Raw genomic sequence first — 23,604 nt, forward strand, 5'->3', positions numbered from 1 at the left:
AAGTGCATCGAGATATAGCTTGTGATTATAGATTGGGATGAGCTGGAGGCTTGGCAAGCTTACTTTTAATATTTTCCTTTTCTTGTAGCTGTCGCAAGCCGCGCTAACGACGGATAGCGGCACAACAATGTAGTGTTGGCGGATAATTTTGAACTCGGGATTCGAGCCAATGTCGACTGATTTCCACCTAGTCAGGCTCAGAGCTTAATAAACTACCTAGCTATTAATAGGCCCTCTAGTATACATCCACTTGACGACTTGCCTTGATGCCAGTAGAGCTCCGTACAAATTACTCGACTCACAATTGCGCGAGTCAAACGTGAAGCCTTAGTAGCTATACCTATATTTCTAAAAGGTATGTCATCTCCAGCCTCCGTCAATATCTGACAGCCCACAGGGTGGGATATGTGCCAAGTCATGGGCCCAGAGCATTTGCAACTTACGATGATAATTTTAATCAAGGAAATTGGCGCCATGCGAAATGGAGAGGTTCCGCCATTCCGGTCTGACAGAAGCCTTTAAAAGATATTTTGAAATAAAAGAACAAAAACCTGTCCTATTCGGTCGCTATATATATTACCAAAGAGCTCTCTTGCAACTGTTTCTCTCCCATCATTTTTGCCTGTCTCCTCGTCCATGACAGCTGATCTCTACCATGACGAAATTTCTGACTCTTCTGCTTCCCCTTTTTCTGGCACAGGTTGCTGTTTCGAGCACCGCCGACCCAACTCTTGAAGATGGGACAGAAATCTGGTGTCAGGGTGACCTTGACTTGGAGTCTGCTGACCCGGCGCCCTTTTATGAGCATAACGCCAGTCTTGCGCCGTCTCTAGACGTCCGCCAAGCGCCGCAGTATCCCGATATGAACTTTCGAGTTTTCGGGCACGTGGTCTACGCGAACGAGACTGTCGAGGGAGGTTATGTATCGGTATGTTGATGCTGCTCTACGCAATGTCGCCATCGTCACCGTGCGCCAGGCTAATTTTCTGGCAGAAAGAGGACGTTGTATCCGTCGTCGACATGCTGAACCAGGACTTTGGGAGGTTTGGCATTTCATTCACCCATGTCAACACGAGCTATACCCTGAACGAGACCTTGGCCACCGTGACAGACCGCAAGAAAATATCTAAGACATTGACACGTGGCATACGACGGGGCCAGTGGGCGGACCTGAATCTCATCTGGCTGGCTCACCTCGCCGGTGCCGCTGGCTCCTGTACCTTGCCGGAACGCCGTTACCTGAACGGCGAGCTCTCGTGGAAGACTGTGGTTCCCACTGATGCATGCGCCATGCGTGCCACGACTATCAAGGCCGTTAGAGGCAAAATCATTACTCACGAAGTCGGTCATTGGCTGGGCCTGTTGCATCCGTGGGACAAGGGCTGTGATATTGGTGATTACATTGACGATACCTGGCCGCAGGAGAATGCGACAAACAGCATTCCCCTGGACCAGAGGAGAGAAGACAACGGCGGCGAAGTCTTCCAGTGTGGTGCCTGGCGACCGAGCAACTACCACAATTTCATGGATTACTTGTAAGTCGGCTCGGCCATCTACACTCCCACGACTCCCGCAGCCATGTTTACCAGAACTTTGCTAATTTCTCACCACTCTCGGTCTTCTCTAGTCCTTTCCGCGACAGCTTCACCGATCTCCAGGGCCAGCGAATGAGGGCCTTTGGTTACCTGCGTCACAAGTACAGCGCCGAACGCCCGCTTTCCGCCGACGAGTCCGAACTCTGGGCCGGTTGCCAGGTCAAGTGGAATGGTGCCAAGTCCTTTGCGCACGGCTTCGCCTGCGAACGGAACGCGACAGACACCTTTCGCCTGTCGTGTGCTGCGAAGCCAGACCCGGCCGGGGCTGCTGGTGGCGCTGCGGAACAATTTGCGGTCGAAGCCCGATGCCCCCTTGAATGGATCGGACCTCTCGAAATCGATGGCGGGGTTACCTGTGAGGAACTGAACTTCAATCATATACGATGCAAGCCTGCTGCCATCCCGCAGGTACCCGATAAGAGCGACCCGGTAGGCAACCTCTGAAGAGACGGACTTCCCAATTCTTGTGTGAGAAACTAACCCAAATCATACAACTAGGAAAATAACAAGGGAGTCCCTGAGGATCAGGAAGAGGAAGAAAGGTGGGTTTGGGGGATCACAGACGATTCCAAGTCAGTGCCTAAGGATCAGGAAGAGGAAGAAAGGTGGGTTTGGGGGGTCACAGACAATTAAACTTTGAAGGTAGAATCATTGTTGGTTGGTTTCACACAGGTGGGCGTTGTTGGTGTAATCAAGTACCTCTGTAGAGCGAGAACTCTGAGATTTGCTTGCGCCTGTATTTTTCCTGATTAAAAGATACAAATTAGAGTTGCAAGGCAAAGTCACTGGCTGGGGTCGAGGTCTGCAAGCCATGGTACAAACATCAGCGGATCGGCGGCCCGCGAACTGCGAATAGCCTCACGCCTCAGGAGGCTTACCACCCATCCTCTGTCCTCTGTGCCCCATTGAGCTCTCTTTCTCTATTTCTCTGTTTCTGTCTGCGCGTGTCAAGCCCATGTCAAAAATTACAGGGAGAAAATGAGCTGGCTCGATGACAATGAATCCAGAGGCTGACAAATTCTACTTTGGGTTATTCACCAGAGTGGAAGGAACCCCCGAGAAAAGGAGCCTGCTTTCTTGTCCTCGTTTTGTACATAATCGTGCATCTGATCTTGGTCAAACCTCCGTTACACACCATCATATGCTGGTTTATCTATATTCTTTTCCATCCACACGCTTTTCATCCATTTGCTTTCATCCATATGCTCCTTTATCCATACACTCAACACTCGCAAAAAAACACCAACTTCAGTTGATTCCTTCTGCTCTCCAACCACTTCAATTTTCTCTTTCGAATAATACCCCTCTAACCATCGAGTCAACATGGTGACCAAGAGTAACGACTCTGTACCTCGCAGCAGCCTCAGTCAGCTGCAGTCGGCCCGTGAGATGTTCCCCTGGAAGTGGAAGCTGGCTATTTCCGCCATCTTCATCTCAAAGTTCCTCTTCGCGCTCCAAATGATCATTCTCATGAGCCTCCCGCGCGGCAGTTTCGAAGAGCTCCCTAGCATGCAGAAGCTCTCCTGGCAGCACTTCGCCTTCCCCATCGGTGCCGTCAGCGCCAGCCTCGTCGTGGGCGTCTCCTTTGGTGGCGTCACGTATCCCTGGAGCTCTGCCCAGATCAATGCCTCCTTGTGCGCCTTGGGCGTGCTCTTCAGTGGCTCCGGCTTCCTGCAGGTCTACACTGTCTTTATCTCTGTCGCTCGCCGTGTCTGTCCCGTCGAGTTCTTTCCCAGCCGCACCATCCTGATATTCTTTGCCAGGGCGGCCGCTGGCGGCATCGCAATATTCCTGCCCATCTACATGACGCCGCTATATTTCGAGGTCATCCGCCCAGACTCGGCATCGAGGTCGGGTGTGCGCCTGCTGCCATTTATCTTCGTCGTCATCTTTGCCATGGGCAGCAACATCGCCCTGCTTGCCCGCCAGGCTCTGTACATGCCCTAGTACCTCATCGGCGCGCTACTAGAAGACATTGACAATACCTTGGACAGGCCGTATATTTTGGTGATTGTGGCCGGCGTGCTGGTTACCCTGTTGAGTCTGTTGATAAGGCGTGAGAGGCTATTTATCAACGTGCGGATCGCGGCGTGTAAGCCGGGGACTAGGTCGGGGTGTAATGGTCATAAAGGATGGGCGCGTCGGAGCAAATACCCCCCAAAGGTGAAAATACCTTGTCTATATAATGCCCTACTATACTGCTTTCAGTAGCTTTTATGAACAGTTTGCCAATTCACTCCTATCACTTGCTCTGGTAGCTATCCTTGCACAGTGGTACCCTAGAGGTAAAAGGTCAAGCAGAACAGCAGCTTTTCTCGGATTGCAAAATATATAGACTGTATTAAAAGCTAGATACAATTATGAGCCATCCCTGAGACAAACACCCGGCGTCAACACGCGTGAGTGCTTAAAACGAGTCAACCCATCTTGTCGGCTCGCCAATGGTGGCATTCAGCCAGCCGCGCTTCTGCTGCTTCTGGAACCCGCCGCAAGCATCCGTGGTGATGCACACGTTGCGCTGGCAGCAGGTGCCTACGGCGCAGACGCTGCCAAGCGGACAGTCGGCGCTGGAGCCGCAGTCGGCCAGGCCGTTGCACGGCGTCTGGCCGTTGACGCAGAAGCCGGTGCCGCCGGTGATGGAGGCGCAGACGCAGCTCCCGCCCGGGCCGCAGGGGCCAAAGGCACCACAGGTGCTGCCGGTGCACGAGTTGAAGGAGCAGGCGCCGTTGGTGCAAGAGCCAGAAGGACACTGTTGACATGGGAGATTAGGATACAATGCCGTCGGGGTATCAAGTTGGCGGGCGCGCAGCATTTGTGGCACTTACATGGAAAAAGCAGCTTCCGCAGTTCTCGGGATCATTGGTCGTATCGACGCACTTGTCCCCGCACGCCGTCTTGGTCTTGTCGTCGCACTTGCAGTCGCACATCTCCTTGGTGGCCGCGGCAAAAGCGTTCTTGCCGAAGAACTGGACGGCGAGGTAGTAGGTGGCGGCGGCGCCGTTGCAGGCGAGGAAGAGCTTGGGGATGGGCGCAAACTTGGCGCAGGAGCCGACCATGCAGCTCAGAAACTTGCTGTTGCAGGGGCCAAACTGCTCGCTGCACGTGCCGTAGCAAATGTCGTGGTCGTTGCAGCACTCGCCAAACGACAGGTCCGGCACCTTGATGCCGTCCTTGGCGCCGCACCCGTTGGCCGTCGGCGTCAGGCCCTTGGACACGGCCGTCTGCCCGGCGGGGCAGCGCTGGCCGGGCGGCGCACCGGGGATCGGCGCCGGGATGACGTAGAAGCCGTCGGGGACGGGGATGTCGCGCTTGGTGTTGCCGGAGGAGGAGGAGGTGGTGACAACGACGCGCTGGTCGGTGGTGATGGAAAAGTGAAACTCGCTGCCGCCGACGATGCCTGCTGTGAGACGGCCCTTGCAGGTAAAGGAAAAGGCAGAGGTGATGTACTTGTCATCGCCATCGCCCGTGTAGGTTTGCCCGTTGGAGCTGAGTCTGGGGTTAATTCTGGTCGTGCGGAAATCGTTCGGGAGGAGGAGGAGAAGGGCCGTGTGTGTGTTGCTTACCTGGTGCTCACGAAGCCGACCTTGCCAGACTTGTAAATGGCCAGGAACTGAGGGGCGCCGTCGGCCACCAGCTGAAGGTCGTACACACTAGTCGAGCAATAAGATTAGCCCATGTGAGAGAAGCAGAGTGCGCAGGCGGAAGAAAACCATACCCGTTCGGCGCTCCGGCAGCCTTGACGGTCTTGTAGCGCACAGGAACCCAGGGGTTCGTCACGTCCTGGACAACCATAGCAAGGCTGCCGTTCTTGATAATGGGAAGGGCCGAGGTGGGATCCAGCAGATCAAAGTCGCCCGTGGTGCTCGGGTCGAAGACGCAGCTGTCGTAGCTGGTCGGCACAGGCGGCGTGTAGGTCGCGCCGGGGGTCCCGGTGACGGTGACAGTGGCGGTGACGATGGAGGTCTAGGGATCTTAGCTGTTGCTCTTTTGGGTGAAGAAAAAGAAAGGCTTACAGGAGTGACGGTGACGGTGCCGGCCGTGATGCCCCAGCAGGAGCACGCGCTCGAGTAGCGGCTCGTGCCGGAGCAGGCGGACGCGTACGACGGCACGGCGGCGGTGCCGTCGCGCTTGACAACGGTGGCTTGGGGAGCATTGGGAGCTGCGGTAATGGACACGGTGTTTGTCACGGTTCTAGGTATACTATCAGCACACAGTGTTTTTTTTGTTTTTTTTTTTGGGCGCTGGCCACTTACACGGCACTGCCCGTCACAGTCTTGGTCATGAAGCGGCTGCAGTCGGCCTTGGCCGTCGTCTCAAAGGGGTCGCCGCGACGGGTGCCCGTGACGGCGCGGGCGCAGTTGTCCGAGTTGCACGCGGCGGCCGCGCCGTGGAGGAGCAGTGCCAGCGGCACAAGGGCAGAGTTGAGACGCATGATGGTAGAGAGAGGGTTGATGATATGAAGCGGTGCACTCAATTGACTAGCAAGTGTGCTGGAAAAAACAGGGGATATTTTTACAAATGTCCTCTGCCGGACTATATAAGCACTTTCTTCATCTACTGGCTGTTATCCTTCACCGGTATCCAACATGTGTATTGATCATCAATCATCAGCCGGCAGCTACCAGCTCCCCCGACTTCAGCTCGCCGCCACCAAATGCTCAAGCTCGCCCTGCCAATACTTCAGCCCAGGAAAGGAGGCGTCGGCCACGCTCGCACAGCCCAGACCCGACCACAATTTCATGCGAGGGCCCAGAACCAAACCACACCACAAGCGCGGGCCGTCGGGCATCGTCAGCCTTGTACCTCGAAACAGCCTTACTTGAGAAACGTGGGTTGATGATGGGCGGGGCCGGTCAAAGCTGGGGGGCGCTGGATCGGGGGAGCGGTCGCAAAGGTTCTGAATAGAGTTAACCCGCTAGGAAAATGGAACGACTGGGATCCCTGTAGTCGGCAAATGTGCACAGAATGGGCTTGGGCTTTCATCAGGTTGAAATCGGTCTGTGCCAAGCTGGAAGCTGCTTAGGTCACAATGCATTGTCTATTATTGGAACCACAAGCGTGCCTCTTCCGCCTCATGGAACACATGTACAATTGGTTGGTTTTTGTTTTTGGCTAAAGCAGCGTGTCAAAGTAACAACAATGGTAGTAACGTAGGCCTATTCCGTTTCCTGACAGCCTCTAGACGACTTCGTCTATGAGATCAGTACAGTGTAGGTGAAGATCCTCATAGGGATCACCCCTCGATGGGCTGCTCCGATTGATAAAACTACCGCAGAGATTTGTTCCAGATCCACCCCTGGCCGGTGGCGTCATTGTTGTCATGACTATTGCATGTCATTTGTTCTAGGCTTCTGTGGCTTGCATCACTAGTCGGTGCCCTCGGACAGTTGCCTGGGCGGGCCATTGAATAGCCTCGCTGTGCCACGCATAAAATGCTCAGAAAGAGGCGGTCCGGCACAAATGTGCCACTCTTCCAGGCCTTCGGTTTTCCCACATTCCGCCCAATAATGCCTGCGCTACAGTGATTCCCAAAACGGACAAGACCTTTCCAGAACAGAGATTGAGGCATTTCACTCGACGTAGAAAATAAACACTACTTTGGGCATTATATTCAATTTCAGCCCCTCGTATAGCCACGTTGACTGGCAGGCGCAATGTGTCGAGTATGGTTCGCTCGGGCAACCTTTGCTTCATGCCTTCGTATAAGTGAGGCGGAGAAACGTGGGAGGCCCCCTCCCCCTCTGACCCAGAGAGCTGGGAAACACGGCTATTTTCCACCAGCACAGATATATCGGGCATTGATGGACTCGCCTCGAACCACCCATTTCAAGCGTCCCCTCTTATGCGCGGGCGATTGTTGACCTCGGCCACGCCAGTCACGTCCATTGTCGTACCAGTCTCGCGTAAACAGCCGCAAAAAAAAGGAAGCGTGCTGCTCGAAATCGCCGAGTGTGGCGCATTGGTCGTGTTGTTTTCTCACAATGTTGCTGTCGCCCGTCAAAGGCCGCCTTCATGACGGCCAGGCAGCAGGCCGAGGAGACGGGAAGCTCAGTGCCGAATCATCCCTGGTCAGGCACGGGAGTTGGCTCTGCTGTATCGCGGATGCTAGCAGCAATCACCGGGTCCAATCAAATAAATTTGACTCGCCCCCATCATATGTGCTCGTCGCCGAATCTGATGAGTGTCCGCCTCGTGCACACCCAGCATCTCTGCTCGGAGAGGCTACGGGCCACCCGGCAAAAGTTCCGCAAGACTGGTTACAGTCCAATACAGGTTAAAAGCCACGGATAATTCTTTCAATGTTCACCAAAGCTCATGATTGCATTTTGATTGCTCGTCGTCTTGCTGGCTCAGACCTTGACGTGTCTGGCTTTCGTCAACCTCACACATCTACGAACGTGACTTTGCGCGAGCAAACGCGAGACAAAACCCTCATGGGGGTTCAATTGATACATATCATCTCGCCGGTACTTTCTGATATTCTGTGTAGTATTTCGGCCGTCATATCCCGCTATTAGGCATCAACCTACCAACATAGAGTTCAAGGTCAACCAGACGAGGAGTCAGACTCGGTCCCCCACCAAAGAACGTCGGGTGTGAGCAAGTGCAGTTGGACGGGATACTTGTACACTCATATTCGCTGCGCAAAAATCGATCAAATATTTGACAAGACTCTCTCCGTGTGAGTTTACTCGTCAACATCGTGTCAAGCGCCGCCGCCTGACCAATAGGGTAGCAGCCGGGTCAACGCGTTGATTTGAGACGCCAGCAATTGCCGTACACTACAAAAGCTCATCAGTCTATGCTCCGAGGATACTGTGAGTCTAATACAGACGTCCTTCAGGGGGAGTGAAGGACGCAGATAGTTAGTGTTAATTCCGAGGTTGGTCGTCTCAAGATTCTCTGTCTCCGAGGTAGCTAATTGCGTGGTGTCCAGATGGCGGCGCCTTGTGTGGTCTTTGTCGCAACTTGGATATCTGGCGGCTCTTGTCCCCCACGTTAGCAAACTACATAAGGGCGTAGTAGTGATTTTATGTTTTGTTTGGGAGAGGGGAGATTCGATATCCAAAGCCCTGTTGGACCAGCCACCCCATGATCCATTTACGGCCCATGACCAAGTCACAGAATGGACAAGTTTTTTCCCATTTAGGCTCCATGGCAGTATAATTATTGTGTTCATTGGATAAATTGAAAAGATGGTTGATCATGTATGTACTTCACCAATCGACACAAGAATGGGGAACTCGAACATGGGGCTCGCCTCCGCCGGCATGGTGAGATGATATAGTTTGAGGTGAAGATCAAGATACGTGAGTCCTTACGAATTAGCCCTCGTGATAACTGGTAGATATATTTTATATTTTCGTGTCAATGGATGCCAACTCTGCGCAGTCGTGGCAAACGACTAGGTAGAGGCTCATGCAGCAGACCGTGTGACTCGACTCTAGCCCTCAAGTATCAATGAGCGACGTGCTTTCTACTGCCGCAGTTATACGGTACTGTACAAACGTAACGACTAGTCGTCTCCAACAGTTTCCAGATGATCCTCCAGTAACCCCGCAGCATTGCCAATCTTTTCAATCAACACGTCTCTCCATTTCTACAAAAGAAAAAAGAAATTAGCAAAATCAGGACAAGATATTCATGCGTGTAGACTCACCTTGGCATTTTCCCAATTGCCTGCCCTCAGGCTCTTATCCAGACCAGGCATCGGAGCCGCGACATTGTGCCAGGCAGCGGGCCCGAAGAGCACATGGTGAAGACTGTTGTACCCATCCATGCCCCCTTCATGGTAAAACTCGCGCTCCAGGGCAATATACACCTTGTTGACTCTGCGTATCGCCTCGGCACCGAGATCCACGACATTCGTAAACCGTCCCGCAAGGCCCGGCCGCGAACCAGAGTCGGACCGCAGGGTGTCGGCGTAGCCCTCAAACCGTACAGCCGCGCGCGCAAACCTGGCCGCCGTGGCCATGAGCTCAGAGAGGTCCACCTCGGGGGAGCACTTGCCGAGCTCGCACATGCGATGCAGCCACATCTGGATGGCCTTGGCGTAGTCGTGCGCGCTCATGTGCACGACGGGCGACTCAACCAGGTGGGCGGCCATGAGGCTCATGAGCTTGGCGCTGGCGACGTGGTGCTTCCAGCCGGGGTCGCCGAAGCGGTCCATCCACGCGAAGCCGTCAAAGCCCGTGTGGTAGGGAAACACGGCATCGCCGAGGCCCGGGGCGAAGCCAATGTCGACGGTCGAGACGCACGGCAGGCCCTGGAAGCGCACGGCGTCGCCGCCGCCGGCCGGGTCGATGGAGCCGCCCCAGACGTCCAGGACGGACCGTCCCGGCACCGTCGGCGACTCGACCTGGGCCGTTGCGTTCCACACGGCCCGGTGCAGCAGCGGGCTCGCCTTGGCGTGGAACTGCGACCCGGACGCGGCGACGACGACGTTGAGGTACGCCACGGCCGTCGCCCGCAGCCACGCCAGGTGGTGCTCGATCCACAGCAGCGAGCCAATCTGCGCAAACTCCTCGCCCTCGAAGCTCGCAAACACGACGGTCCGCAGCGGCCGCCAGCCCTGCCGGTACGCCGCGCCGTAGCTGCGCACGACCTCGTTGATGGCCGCGCAGCCGCTGCCCGGGTCGCCCGCGCCGGGGCCCCACGAGTCGCGGTGCGTGCCGACAATCACCACCTCGTCCCGGATCTGCCCCGGGATGGTGCCGATGACGTTGTGGCTCTGCGAGGCGACGACGGGCGCGTTGTTGATCAGGTTGATGGTGACGCCGGCGGGGGACGGCCCAATGTGGTACCCGACGTCGTAGACGTAGAGCGCGCCGCCGAGCCACCGGCCGCCGATTTTGCGAGCCGATGGGCCGATGCCGTTGAGCACTTTGAGGAGTTCGACGGCGTCGGCGGCGGAGACTGGGATGCAGGGGATTTTGGGCAGCAGGCCCATGTGGTAGTCCTCTGCGCGTGGTTTGTTAGTCGCTGCCTATGAAAGATCCGTGTGGCTGTGGTCGTGAAGCAGACATACCAGAGTTGCCAAAGCCGCCGCGCTCAATGGCAGTCAGCGGGCGTGCGATGCCGGCCGGGAACTGCCTGTAGCCGTTGGCCTCGGTGATTGTGCCGTCATTCTGCGGATCCGTGTACAGAATGACGCCAATCAGCCCGGCCTTTTCGGCATTCGAGATCTGAATGCCTCGAAAGATGTCCAGGCCGCTCGCCTTGAGCGTCGGCGACGCATTGCCGAGCTTCATGATGCCAATCTTGCCCACGACGCTGATGTTGGCGCGCGCAATCTCGTCAAAGTCCCCCTGACTGCCAAAGTTACAGTACACAAAGCCGGCGGTAATGTTTGCATCGGGCGAGAAGCCAAAGTACGCGGGCGTGAAGCTGCCGTTGGTGTTGTCCACCAGCGGCGCCTCATAGAGCACCTTGTCGCCTTGGAGCAGGGCCACGCGCTGGTTCTCGGCACGAGGCACGGGCAGGTCGGCGTCATACGACGCAATCTGGACGTCGGGGATGCCAAACTCTTTCCACTTGGACTCTGTCCATTGGGCCTGCTCCCAGCCCTGTCCCGCGAGGTGGCTCGAGTTGGTGTAGTAGGCGCTCCATTCGCGCGCGCGGTCGGGCGAGGGGACGGACAGCAGCGTCTGATGGAGGTTAAATGAAGAGGAGGAGGTGAGTGGCGCGGATGGATTGCGACCAGAGTATGCACAGAGTTGATAGTACAGACCAATGGCAAAAACAAAGATAAAGATTCTGTTGAACCAAGTGTGAAGTCTGCCCTCGCGACGCGGGGGAACTAGAGGCGCGCCAGACGAGGCCGCCCCTTTGCTTGCTGATTGAATTGAAAGCGGAGGCATTGCTACTCAATTGATGCAATTGCGATGCTGTCTTGAGAGATGCATGACGAGGGCTTTTGGCAAACTGCGGTAGGTAGCCTGACAACGCCTGGCACTTTGCACTACCCCCGGTCAGAGCTATCGGGTCGGACAGCGAAGGCGCAAAATGATTCAGAGTTGGAGCAAGTATGGGACCCAGCGGATCTCCTCCATGTCTGCAATGAAATTTGCACGCTTATCGGAACGACAATACGAACCAGTGACTTTGAAGTGACTTGGTGGTACCGCGAGGGGGTGCAGCTGGGAGAGGCAGTAGGGTGTCGACAATATGCGGCCACTCCCCCCCATTCGACCCGCTTGCCACCCATGTCTGTAAAAAAAAAAGCGTTAACCTGTCTCTGAAGAATACGATGATCAATGCATGTCTTAATACAATATACGCTGCGGATACGGTTAGGCTGGGCCGCGCCGGGCATTGCGTGCTAGCATCGAGGCGCATCAAAAAAGCTACGTACCGGGTGATCCATGCGCACCGCATCACTGGGAAGGGTATTAATCGGGCATGAAAAAAAAAAAAAGCAATGACGTGACGGAGCAAGTGTTGGATGTTGAAAAGGGAAAAGTGCCATCTCCTTAGTTACCCGTGTCCCTCTGTTGTCTGCATTGCGACTATGAGAATGGCTAATGCACTTCCCCGAGTATACCGGGCCGCCGTTCGGCTTTCCACCAAGCGGCCGCTGCCCTCTCGAGCCCAACACGTCCCCATCCCATCCTTTTCCACTCTACAAGACGCACGAACGGCGCACGATGCCCAGCTAGCGCCTCCATTCCCCGTGGCGGACGCGGCCAGCGCCACGGAGCCGTCCTTTGTGGCCGGCGTGCACGACGCCCTCTCGCGGCGCGGCATGGCGCGGCTCACGCTGGGCTTCCCGGACCCGGGCAGCGACTTCCTGTCGGCGCTCGTGTGCAGCTTCCACGCGCGGCACGGGCACGCGCTGCCCATCACGCACAGCGCGTCCCAGGGCTGGTTCTGGGACGTGCGGCCGAGCGACGGCCGCGTGATCCCGCTGCAGACGGCCGACCACCAGGCGCGCTCCGAGACCATGGCCGACTTCCCCTGGCACACCGACTGCAGCTACGAGGGCGCGCCGCCGCGCTTCTTTGGGCTGCACGTGCTGCAGCACGACCGCGCCGGCGGCGGCACGCTCTCGGCGATGAATATTGAGACGCTCGGCGCCGCGCTGTCCCCGGCGGCACGCGCCGCCCTGCGCCGCGACGAGTTTCGCATCGCCATCCCGCCAGAGTTTATCAAGGACCCGGCGCGGACGAGTATCGTGGGCAGCGTCATGGCGGTCCGTGAGGCCGAGGGCGGCCAGAAGACGTGCGTGATGCGGTACAGGCGGGATCTGCTCCAGCCGCTGACGGCCGAGGCTGAGGCGGCGCTGGCGGAGCTGGATGGGCTGCTGGAGGGCTCGGCGGGCGGCGAGGACTGGGCGGCGAGGTCGACGGTTCACTTGAAGGCGACCGACTGCCCGGCTGGTACGATCATCTTGATGGACAACAGGCGATGGCTGCATGCGCGAAATCACATCAAGGACCCTGAGCGTCACCTGCGTCGTATCCGATGGGACGCCATTCCGTTTCCGTGAGACGAGGGTTGCTGTGTATCTTTTTTCAATTGTTCAAAATGGTCCTGTTGGTATACAGGTCCGATATGTATCGTGTGATTAAATATAGGATTGCTCATTGTTCTTGATGCTGATGTTGCTGTTGTGTCTGATGTCTGGTAGCTGCGGAGACCCGCCAAGAAAAGAGCCAAGAGTTCCGACATGACACTAAAAACTGCAAGATAGGTGGCTTAATTATTTAGTTAGAAGAAAGTAACTAGAAAGAGCTAGCATTAGCTTATTTTACTAGGCCCCTGCTAGCGGCGTGGAACTTAGATTGTAAGGGTTTATAGGTATAAAATTTTACAAATCGTAGGGGAGTGACTGTGTATGTATGCAAACAAACACTCACCGCCTTTCGGCTCCTCGACTCCTCTTCAAATAATGACTGGTCGCGAATGACCTCGAGGTTTCGTCAGGTTCTATCATTATGTCATTATATCATTAAAAGAGCTTCTTCAGGCGCTGTTCCCGTCCGTCCTCATTCCCCCATTGCTGTTCCCAGAGGCCCTTTTTGACATAGCTCCACCCCATCGGTGCAGTCAATCCCCACGATTTCCTCATCTCATCCAATGTGAGCGGCTTGACTAGTTCGTACAGTTCCAGGATCGGATAGCCATATTTCGACTTCTTCAGACCCGCATTAAAGTCTGCATTGCCAATGCCGTGTGGTTCCTCTGGCACAGAGCCCGGCGTATGGCGTATTGTCGGGGGAATTGTAGCAATATGACTAAGAGGGTCGCAAGTTAGCAAGGAACGAGGCTGGCCAAAAAAAAAAAAATCGGCTGCGGTCGTACGTGATGGCGCCGCGTCCAGGGTCCTCGCGCGTGCCACGCGTCTCGTAGAACCAGAGGCGCTCCACGCCGTCCTGCAGGCGGTATTTGCGATATTCGTGATTCTTTTGCCTCGTGGCAATGTTGTTCAAGTGCACAGGCAGGATCGACATGAGCACGTCGGACTCGACGCGGTTGGACACGTCCATCTTGGCTGACGGACGCTTCTTGCTGTGCAAAGAGGGCTTCGGCTTCGCGGGGGTGGCTGCTGACGATGCGGTCGCGCGTCGAATCAGGTACGGTCCAAGAGTCGCCTGAGTGCCAGAAACAGCTGGAGTCGGAATATTTCGAGGCGCCATTGTGCAGGATGTGGGTATAAAAAGTGGGAGATGTTGCCTCGAGTGGTGGATTTAGAATGGTGCTATTTTGTGGTGTATTATGCCTAGCTGCCCAGCAGTTGCAATGCACGAGCAGGCGAATCACAGCCAGGAAGATTGGTAGAAAGGCGCCTTGATATTGTGCCAACAAGGAAGAAAAACTGGACGGTACCTCGTGTGTTGTGTGTTGGTGTTGTGGTGATTAATAACTAGGTAGGGTACCACGACAGGTTCTTGCCATGGAATCACGTGAAGATTCGCTCAAAGAATTCAGGCCTTCAATGACAACTGCGGTAACAATTTCGGGCTAGGTACCTACCTGTTATCAACTAATAAACTGCTTGATACACTTCCATTCTGATCTCATTGCCACCTCGTTCCCTGCAAGATCCCCCGGAAATACTCGACCGAGTACAATGCTCGAAATAACTTGTGCGGGTTCGCGAACCAAAACTTTACCTCGGCCCATATGATCCGAAGGCCGACTTCTCCATACTGAGATTTGAGATTGGCATAGCTGCACAGTCCGCCCATACCCAGGGTTTCCATCGTCCTGTAGCCGCCCTCGCCGACATAGAGGCTTTTCGACAGCTTCGCACCGCTCCAGTCAACCACAAGTGGTGCGTACAGGATGTGTGGTGTACGACCCTGCCCCAGCCCCGTTGACCGTGACCACTCCGCAAGAGGTCGGTAGAGAAACACCTCTTGGTACGTGCCCGCGTAATCTGCACCAGTGATTCGAATATGGTGCGTCGAGCTGTCCAAAATGTGACTCATGGAGCGAATCAGGTTGCGCGTCGGCGCGTTGGCTTCCAGGCGAGCTACCTTAGTGGGTGCCGCCAGATGGATCGAGTGCTTTCCATGGCACGAGCAATGGAATACGATGCTGTCGGCCTTGTATCTGTTCAATCGGCCGTGTTTTTCGGCGAGGCCGCAGCCGGGGACCGGGCATGCAGCACGAAGCGCCAGTGCCTGGTAATGGGGCGATAGGTGGGACGCAAGGCGGTTGCGATGCTGCACCATCCAAGTTACGACACTTGGTACCGCTGGATTTCAGAAGAGATCTGACTGAAACCGAATTCGAAAAGGCACACGGGACCACTACGACATCTTCAAAAGAGCCTCCTTATAGTCTCCCATATACGCGGATAGAGCGCCGGGCACCTGTCGGTAGGACTGCTGATAGGTTATGCCCCAGAGGATAGTGAGTCTTTCCATCATGAAAGGCGGCATGAAGTTGGTCCGCTGAAGCGAGAGCTGATACGACATCTTGGATAGCGCCAAGGATACTGGGTTCAGTACCACCTGCACCACTCGCTGATCGATGGTCGTCGTTGGAACGCGCCAGAGGCTCGAGAAGGTCGATCAACCTCTGCGCAGCTTGTTGGCAGGGAGCAGACATGATGATTTGATGCTGGAATTATCGCTATACAGGGTCTGAGCAACATTTTGAAGGGGGCTCACCTGCGTAGGAAATCGTTTTCAGCCGGGCTGTCTGCCAGTTGGACCTTCGATTTGCGTGCACCCGTTGACTAAGGAAGCAGTAACCTGCCGATGCACCAGTGCTTCCTGTTACCCAACGGTACGCCGCATGACGACCAGTCATAAAATAAGCGCTTTCCAGAGGAAGCCGTGTAGTTCCGCATCGTTGTCTTTTAGTCAATTTAGGTTTCGGTGAAGTCTCGGCCAATGATACAGCAATTAAACCAACATCACGACAACCATCAGGATGGCTTGGGCAGCAGGCTCCGGCACTTTGCTGATGCACTTTGAAGATGTGCATTCTTTGAGGTGCGCAGGCTAGCGAATCGTGACGAGACTAATAAGGCTGAGAAAGAGTCGGGATTTAGTCGCTTTATATACAAGGGAAATTTTAGCGATTGATCTCTCATAGAATCTGTGCCATGGTGGTCGGCTGCACAAAAGTTACCATGCAGGGCTGCGAAGTATGCTCAAAAAAGGAACATCCCACAAAACGCAATACAACCCCCGATGAGAGCTTGCACTACGAATAGCAACTGGTCTACAAATGTAGTTACAACGTTGAAAGCTGTGAAATTGGCAGAGTCGAGGCGCCAGGGTCTAAAGACACACCCCTGGCGTGCTCGCGAAGCCACCTGAGAGGGACTCCAACAGGGATATCCGTCCGCCCAAGACAGAGTAATGCGATACCGGCTGGGAAATGGGAGGCTTAGGATACTCCGAATGTCATTTTTAATTCACCCAGGGACCGATGAATAATTGGACTGGGTCCATTATTTTGTAATCAAGACTTGAAAAGTAAATGTGCGGCCTGCAACATAGTCCTTGCAAAGGGCCATTACAGAGGCAACACAGACAAAGCGAGGCATCATGGACGAGACTACCCCTCTGCTGCTGCAGAATCAGTCCCACGCGCTGTCCAAACGCCGTCTCCTCGCCGTCTTCCCAGCGCTCGCCCTGATCCAATTCACCTCGTTCCTGGACCAGACGGCCGTGTCGACGAGCCTGCCCGCCATCGCGGCCGCCCTCGACACGGGCGCCTCCATCTCGCTCGTCGGCGCCAGCTTCCTCATCACGAGCACCAGCATCCAGCTCATCAACGGCCGGCTGTCCGATATTGTCGGCCGCCGCGCTGCGCTCGTCGCGGCGCTCGCCATCATGGGCGCCGGCAACCTCTGGAGCGGCTTCTGCGCGACGCCGGTGCAGCTGTTTGTCTCGCGCGCGGCCACGGGTTTCGGCGCCGGCGCCATCAACGCGCTCGTGCAGATTGCCATTGCGGACATTACGAGTCTGGAGCAGCGCGGGTACTACTTTGGTATGGTGGGCATGGCGGTCGCGTTTGGCAACGGCCTCGGGCCGGTGGTGGGCGGCGCCTTGACGCAGCACTTTGGCTGGCGGTGGGCATTTTGGTTCGTCTGCCCGCTGTGCGTCGCTGCAATTGCCTATCTGGTGTCTGTGTGGCCTTCGTCTCCAAGGAGTGTCGAAGATGCGAATGTTTGCAGTAGGTTGAAGCTTCTTGACTGGCCCGGCGCGGTGGCTAGTTTGGCAGGTATTTCGCTCATTCTTGTAAGTCGCATTACGGAGTTGCCGCGGCTGCCAACCCTAACAATAATTACAGATACCCATCTCTTTGGGTGGTTCAAAATTACAATGGAACTCTGCGACTACTATAGGCATGCTCTGTGCCGGAGTCGTCCTTCTCAGCATCTTCCTGACAATCGAATTCCGCTTCGCCAAACTCCCTCTTCTACCCGCGCAACTCTTTCGATACGGACGATCCACAAACATTCTAATCGGTACCAACATAATTATTGGCTGGATCTACTGGGGAAATTTGTTTCTGATGCCTCTGTACTTTCAAAACGTCCGCGGTGCGAGTCCCGCTCGCGCTGGCACCCTCCTGCTGCCCATGGTCATCGCCCATGGGCTTACGTCTGCCCTGACAGGCATCATTATATCCGCCACAGGTCGCTACAAGCCAGTTGTCGTTTTTGGAGCATGTTGCTGGGTCCTTGCTGGAATTGGAAAACTAATGTTCAACCAGACAACTGAAATTTGGAAAGTTGCGCTCGTGGGAGTCCTAGACGGACTGGGCGTCGGCTGTTCTCTCCAGCCTGGTGAGTGCTCGTCGCGACATGCCAGTTGCAAAATTTCGAGAGCATTTACTAATGCTGCAGCTTTTGTTAGTTCTTGTGGGATTGCTTGCAGGTTCTGATACAGAAAACCGAGCGGTTGTGACCGGTCTGCGCAATTTCGTCCGCGATTTGGGCGGCGCAACTGGCACCACGGGTACGTCCTTGCTTGGCTAGAAACATGGGGCAAGGATTCATCAAACAATCATCTACTAACCGGCTCGTTGTAGTCTCTGGCACTATTTTAACCAACCTGCTCTTCGCACAATTACAGCACCGCTTCAGCCCCGAGCTGATCGCCGAGCTAACATCCTCTGCCTTTGCCTTGAAAGACCTGGATCTGACCGACTCGGAGAGACGCCTAATTTCAGGAGCGTATATGCATAGTCTCACTGTTATATATGTCACGTTTGCAGTGCTCGCTTCGATCCACCTATGCCTCTGTTTGTTCATCAAGGACTACGGCTTGAGGCAGCGACATGGCAAGCAGGTGGCCACCAGAGCATGCTAGATGCAAAATCCTCGAAATATTCTAACTGTAAATCTAAGTAGCAAATATTGAAAAGCTCGTAAATTTATTGTAGTGTTTAAAGCGTGTTCATAGTGACGAGTCGCACGTGACACAATGCGAGTCAAGGTGTCGACTGCGGCTGGGGTGACACGCCGGGTTTGTCTTTTTACAACAACCGTCATTTTCCCCGCATTCGTTCTACCCAATCTACAAAAGATCTATCTCGTCGTTCCAGCGCGTATATTACCTTGACAAAGACCGCGAAGCTGTAAACTGCCAAAGACAGACGTGCTTCATTATGCCGCGACCGAAACCTACCCGTCTCAACAGCCTCTGGTCGCCGCTGCAGCTTCTCTGGCCTGCCATTACGAGTACGCGAACAGAGGTGGTGTCCCGTGGCGGTCTGTGTAGTACCAAGCTAACAATAGGATACAGTTCACTGGGCTGCCTTCAAGGAAGCTTTCCGCACCCGTGGATTTGCGGCTCTGTGGAGTCCCGCGAAGCAGCTCGATTTGGGCGTCGCCAGCCTCCTGATCGAAACCTGTGAGAGCTCGCTCGTCGCCACCAATACCACGCCCTGCGTCTGACTAATGTGCGTATTTTACAGCTGAGGGCTTCATCCAGTACGAGAGCACAACCGTCGTTCCCTCCCTTGTTAAGCAGTCCCGAGGCAAGATCCTCGAGCTCGGCCCGGGCCCAGGCAACCAGATCCATCGATTTGACTCTGATCTTGTAGAGTTCATCCACGCCATCGATCCCAATCCCCATTTCAAGGATGACATTGCCAAGAAGCTGCAGGATACCGACCTCGAGTCGCGTTACAAATTTCTCGCCTGCGGTATCGAGGACAGCGACATTCTTCGGGCGGAGGGTGTCACAGAGGGCAGCATGGACACAATCCTGAGCATCCAGGTCATGTGTGCCGTAAACGACCCCCGCGTCATCATGAAGGAAATATACAAGCTCCTAAAGCCTGGCGGCCAGTTCATTTTCTGGGAGCACGGCAAGAGCCAAGATACCTTGACCTCAATTGCGCAGAGTATGTGATGCGTCAACATCTTCCACTACGTACACAGCGACTAACGGACATGCAGCGCTTTGGAATCCTGCTTGGAGCACATTTGTAGGCTGCAACATGAACAGGGACATTCGCGGCGCCATTTTAGCTGCAGGAGACTGGGAGGGCCTGGAGGACGTCAAGGTGGAGGACGACCCCCTCACGTTTCTGCCGAGAACTTGGGGCGTCTTGGTGAAGAAGGCATAGGAGAGAACCACTATAGAGTTACGGAGTAGAAGGTGCGTGGATCAGCTTCAATATTCACATCTCTCAACTTTCACTCCGTGATCAGGGAGTCATTCGGGAGAAAACGGTTCCAGCGGCCTTGGCTGAGCTCGGTCAAGGTCAAGGCATTCAGAAGTGCTTACCATTGACGCTAATTTCCACCTCTTGGGCGATCTTGCTGTATCTTTGCTTTTGCCAAGAACAGGTCGCCGTCTTCCGCGTATCGGCGCGGGAAGTATTCTCCGTCGGCCAGCAATCTGGTTTCGGGCATGCACGCCGCGATAATCTGACGGTAGGCACAAGGCACCGTGCCAATCGCGTCCAATGAGATGGCCGAGAAATCACAAGATAAAAGCCAGATGCCGAGGAGAGACATGGAACAGAGCTGAAGACTAGGGTTGGCGGCGTGCGACAGAGGGCGTCTACTGGCATGGACACGATACTGGTAGTCTTGGGTGTGTACATGTGAATAGTGGGCGGCGCATCGGCGGCGTGTACGTCGTGCATCATCGCACCTCATCAAGACATGACGCCGGCCGGTCGGTGAGGCAAGGCGGAGGCGATGGAATGTCCCATTTATGCCCCTCTTTCGAGTCAACCTGTGGGATGTGCAAAAAGGAATTCAAAATGACAGCTGGCCGTCCCGGTCTCGCAACGACTTGGTTCAGGGGACTAAGACGACACGAGGTGCATGGCGGCGTGGCAGGTGGCTGTTGCGAGGTGCGGGCTGGCGGTGATCTCATCTTTAGTGGCGTTGTTGTTCCCTGCCAGAAACTACCGAGCTCAGCTGGGATCTAGTAATGTATGTCTTAGAAGGGATCAGGGCTAGATCTGGTCTCCCGGACTCTGCACTCTGCGCACACCCTGTCTTGTCGAACCCTAGCGTCTCATCTACCAGCCCACCCACCGATACAGGGAGGGCGTGTGGCTGGGGTACCTAGTTAGATGTTGCGGGGTGCCGCCGCTTTTAAAGCAGCGTCAAATCTGTATTGGCAACTCGTAAATCAAATTCGATACATTGTGTAAAAGACACATACTGGGGCCGCAGGAAATTGGTCCTTGGAGACTTCTTGCCGGGCCGGCACCGATACCCACACAAAACAAATAGCTATTTTTCGTTTGGGTACCACAAATGCATTGCATTGTGGGAATGCTGTTGCACTAAAAACACCGTCGACGTTGTGCATGCCAACCGAATAGTTGTGCCAGCACAAGGGGATTAGCCGCGGATATCCACGAATTTGACAAGGCAACTAGTCACTCTGATGCTCTATTATATTGTGATAACAGGCTATTAAATCGTCATGAGCAAACTACATACAGCAAACCATTGTTCCGTACGCCATGTGACCGTTCGTCATCTGTACCTACTCGTAGTGCTATCAAGCCCGTGCCGAGCTCCGCACCAAAAGAGGTTACTGCAATTCGCGTCGATTGATCTGCGTGAGAGATCGAGGTGACAGTTCCTCGCCGCTACTGGTTCTTTGCCTAATGAGAACCCATAGCACTACACCCAAGCTTCAAGCGGCTAATCAGAAAGAGCTGTAAATAGTGCCCGTCGATGCGGCTAAAAACACCCTGTGATACTCCCCAGTGTCCAGTTGTATTCGCGAGACTCGTGACCATTTTCCTATGACGAGAGGGGCCGCTCATCTAGAACTTTGCTACATTGTCGTGTATTGTGCGGAGAGTAACGACGCTGAGAACAAGCAACAACCCCGGCAATACAAAGTCGCAGTCTGTAAAGGATGGTGATGTATCGTCGGCCTGATGGGCCCCCAAGGCAAGTACCATAGCATCACCACTTACTACTGTTCACGAAGCGCTCGTGACATATCAGCTGGGTTACATGACTTCCGGATTTAGAGGTACGAGACAGATGTCTATTTATAAAGCCAAAATCCATTCTGGGTATACAAAATTTTCTCTATAAATGCTTTGTTCCGCATGCAGCCGGATCCCAAAACCTCGAACCCACAACGTTCATCCAGTAGTTTCAAACCTCGAGACCAAATACTATCACACTATCCCCCTTCTCCTGCCCTGGATATGTAGCCTTTCAACAGCCAGCGACGTTAACATCTGGGTATATAAGAATCTGCCTGTTGTACATGTTTTCAATCGCTTCCTGTCGTCGTTCCCGAAGAAAAGACCTTGTACCAGAGCGTTGCCGATGCAATCGCAGCCATCTTCAGCCCTACAAGAGCAGCAGTGCCAGTGAGTATGGTCGTTGTGGGATTACATCCTTTGACACAGGCCGCCACCAGGAACCCATACAAAACAGCTACTGCGGACCATCCTCCCAGGCAGCCCGCAGGGCACCCCCAAATTTCGACTGGCCAGCGCTCGCACTGCTTATCAACCCAGGAAGAACTTTGCACAAAGCTCACGGAGAATATCAGGAGCCAATGGAATGCATTGAAAAGGGTGTTTTTGGGGGTCGAATTTGCACCAGGCAGAGCCTGCCCGCCATCATGGCTGTCCTCGACACGGGCGCCTCCATTTCGCTCGTCGAGTGGCACGCGAATGGCAGCTTGTGTGGTTTTCATGTCTGCGAGGTCGCTCGTTCAATCTGGTGGAAAGGCGTGAAGTTTGTGATTGCCTGGTGTTGTTGTTGTTTGTTCCTGGATGGAGCTGCCACTCCCTTTTGCAATTATTGGCCAATCTGATGGACGAGGCTTCTGCTGTGACTGCGGCCTCTTATTGGCTGAAGACCTTTTTGGCCCCTCTCTATTTGTACGTAATCACAATCATCTGAATTCAGACCTTTATCTAACATTTACTAACGTTGGAGTAGTTTGCAAGGCGAGTGAGTGACAAGTATATAAAACTCCGTACTAGTTTTACAATGCTTGAAACAGTCCATGCGATTTGGTCCGTCCCTCATTGCCACTAGTGAACTAGTTAGCTTGTTGCTAACTTGCGCTAACTTGACAGTAATAGACCAATCGAGCGATTAACCAGGAGCAATGGGGCTAAAAACCCGCCAAACCCTCCGGCGTTCAATGGATCTTTGAGAGGGCTCGTGTTAGATTTCCTGCCTCGAAACGGGCCGTTTACCTATCGTCTCCCTGCTAGAACATGGCATGAGGAATGGAGCACGTCTACCTGTTGCCAAGAAGAGTCAACGTCGGTGAGGAATCGATGGCTAGATCCGTGGAGCGGGCCGCGTTCCCGCGGACTTGGCAGATTGCAGTCGTTAAGAGCCGCCCTTACAGGCATAAGATGGACTCATTCAAACTCTCCGATAGCAGAGGGAATGCGCCCGGGCCGCATATGGTCACTTGCACCACTTCTTTATCTGTTCATGTCTTGTATTGGCAGAGTTTGGAGGGTTTGAGAGGTCTGGAAATTTCGACTGCTATTACTTTACCGGTCATGTTCGTCATAGCTACTAAGCATGAATACTAGCTCAGCGCCTGATTGATAGGCTAATGAGGTGGGTTGACTAACACGGTGAACAGAAGGTTTACTAGGGCAATCTCGGCGAGCGGTTCCGAAACCCTAATTCATCCGTCAGTTGAGGAGTTTACAACTTATACGCGGTGAAAGTGGAAGAGCTCTACCTTGCTATAGTTGCATTGCCTATTACCAAAATAACCCTCACGAGAACCCACCTCGTATTGCCGCGTCATCACTTTGGGTAAACTGCCATAGAGGATTAATCAACGCGGTGGAAGTTTAAATGGTTCCTGAAACACTAGCTCACAGAGTGTGTTCATCGATGTAACCATGATGATTGCTCGCCCGCAATAAACCGTGAGAAGCCCTGCTTTGGAGCAATGGCATGGAGGGATACTGAACTGCCTTCCTAAAGAGGACGGACTTCGTATTGACGCGTCACCATACGGGAAATATTCTGAGAGGGCCGAATCAACCATACGATTGGATCATTACTGAGATGCCAAGATGGCAAGATGCCAAGTCCCGCATAGCATTGGTCTCG

The 23,604-nt window shown here is 54.4% G+C and overlaps 10 protein-coding genes across 10 annotated transcripts; 6 read left to right on the forward strand and 4 right to left on the reverse strand.

Moving 5' to 3' along the window:
• Positions 1–655: 655 nt before the first annotated feature.
• CCM_07917 (metalloprotease 1) lies at positions 656–2,228 on the forward strand (the record flags this gene model as incomplete). The annotated part of the gene is made up of 4 exons (XM_006673057.1): positions 656–928; positions 994–1,535; positions 1,577–2,024; positions 2,094–2,228. The coding sequence occupies 4 exons, from the start codon at positions 656–658 to the stop codon at positions 2,226–2,228; spliced, it is 1,398 nt and encodes a 465-aa protein (XP_006673120.1).
• Positions 2,229–2,918: 690 nt separating this feature from the next.
• CCM_07918 (MFS drug efflux transporter, putative) lies at positions 2,919–3,542 on the forward strand (the record flags this gene model as incomplete). The annotated part of the gene is made up of 1 exon (XM_006673058.1): positions 2,919–3,542. The coding sequence occupies one exon, from the start codon at positions 2,919–2,921 to the stop codon at positions 3,540–3,542; it is 624 nt and encodes a 207-aa protein (XP_006673121.1).
• Positions 3,543–4,002: 460 nt separating this feature from the next.
• Positions 4,003–6,027, reverse strand: CCM_07919 (Phospholipase A2; the record flags this gene model as incomplete). The annotated part of the gene is made up of 6 exons (XM_006673059.1): positions 4,003–4,344; positions 4,421–5,081; positions 5,159–5,245; positions 5,311–5,558; positions 5,609–5,786; positions 5,849–6,027. The coding sequence occupies 6 exons, from the start codon at positions 6,025–6,027 to the stop codon at positions 4,003–4,005; spliced, it is 1,695 nt and encodes a 564-aa protein (XP_006673122.1).
• A 1,549-nt stretch (positions 6,028–7,576) lies between these two features.
• Positions 7,577–8,281, forward strand: CCM_07920 (uncharacterized protein; the record flags this gene model as incomplete). Its single annotated transcript, XM_006673060.1, has 3 exons — positions 7,577–7,868; positions 7,950–8,062; positions 8,114–8,281. 3 exons carry the CDS (start codon positions 7,577–7,579, stop codon positions 8,279–8,281), a joined length of 573 nt encoding a protein of 190 aa, XP_006673123.1.
• Positions 8,282–9,111: 830 nt separating this feature from the next.
• CCM_07921 (glutamate carboxypeptidase) lies at positions 9,112–11,455 on the reverse strand (the record flags this gene model as incomplete). Its single annotated transcript, XM_006673061.1, has 3 exons — positions 9,112–9,195; positions 9,256–10,556; positions 10,624–11,455. The coding sequence occupies 3 exons, from the start codon at positions 11,453–11,455 to the stop codon at positions 9,112–9,114; spliced, it is 2,217 nt and encodes a 738-aa protein (XP_006673124.1).
• Positions 11,456–12,111: 656 nt separating this feature from the next.
• CCM_07922 (uncharacterized protein) lies at positions 12,112–13,083 on the forward strand (the record flags this gene model as incomplete). The annotated part of the gene is made up of 1 exon (XM_006673062.1): positions 12,112–13,083. The coding sequence occupies one exon, from the start codon at positions 12,112–12,114 to the stop codon at positions 13,081–13,083; it is 972 nt and encodes a 323-aa protein (XP_006673125.1).
• Positions 13,084–13,545: 462 nt separating this feature from the next.
• Positions 13,546–14,233, reverse strand: CCM_07923 (uncharacterized protein; the record flags this gene model as incomplete). The annotated part of the gene is made up of 2 exons (XM_006673063.1): positions 13,546–13,831; positions 13,899–14,233. The coding sequence occupies 2 exons, from the start codon at positions 14,231–14,233 to the stop codon at positions 13,546–13,548; spliced, it is 621 nt and encodes a 206-aa protein (XP_006673126.1).
• Positions 14,234–14,614: 381 nt separating this feature from the next.
• Positions 14,615–15,520, reverse strand: CCM_07924 (uncharacterized protein; the record flags this gene model as incomplete). The annotated part of the gene is made up of 2 exons (XM_006673064.1): positions 14,615–15,152; positions 15,396–15,520. 2 exons carry the CDS (start codon positions 15,518–15,520, stop codon positions 14,615–14,617), a joined length of 663 nt encoding a protein of 220 aa, XP_006673127.1.
• A 1,083-nt stretch (positions 15,521–16,603) lies between these two features.
• On the forward strand, positions 16,604–18,376 carry CCM_07925 (efflux pump antibiotic resistance protein, putative; the record flags this gene model as incomplete). The annotated part of the gene is made up of 4 exons (XM_006673065.1): positions 16,604–17,299; positions 17,352–17,850; positions 17,921–18,022; positions 18,096–18,376. The coding sequence occupies 4 exons, from the start codon at positions 16,604–16,606 to the stop codon at positions 18,374–18,376; spliced, it is 1,578 nt and encodes a 525-aa protein (XP_006673128.1).
• Positions 18,377–18,674: 298 nt separating this feature from the next.
• Positions 18,675–19,640, forward strand: CCM_07926 (Methyltransferase type 11; the record flags this gene model as incomplete). The annotated part of the gene is made up of 4 exons (XM_006673066.1): positions 18,675–18,747; positions 18,812–18,919; positions 18,984–19,415; positions 19,471–19,640. 4 exons carry the CDS (start codon positions 18,675–18,677, stop codon positions 19,638–19,640), a joined length of 783 nt encoding a protein of 260 aa, XP_006673129.1.
• Between the last annotated feature and the right edge of the window lie 3,964 nt (positions 19,641–23,604).

Source organism: Cordyceps militaris (genome assembly GCF_000225605.1).
Source record: "Cordyceps militaris CM01 unplaced genomic scaffold CCM_S00006, whole genome shotgun sequence".
NCBI classification, from domain to species: domain Eukaryota; kingdom Fungi; phylum Ascomycota; class Sordariomycetes; order Hypocreales; family Cordycipitaceae; genus Cordyceps; species Cordyceps militaris.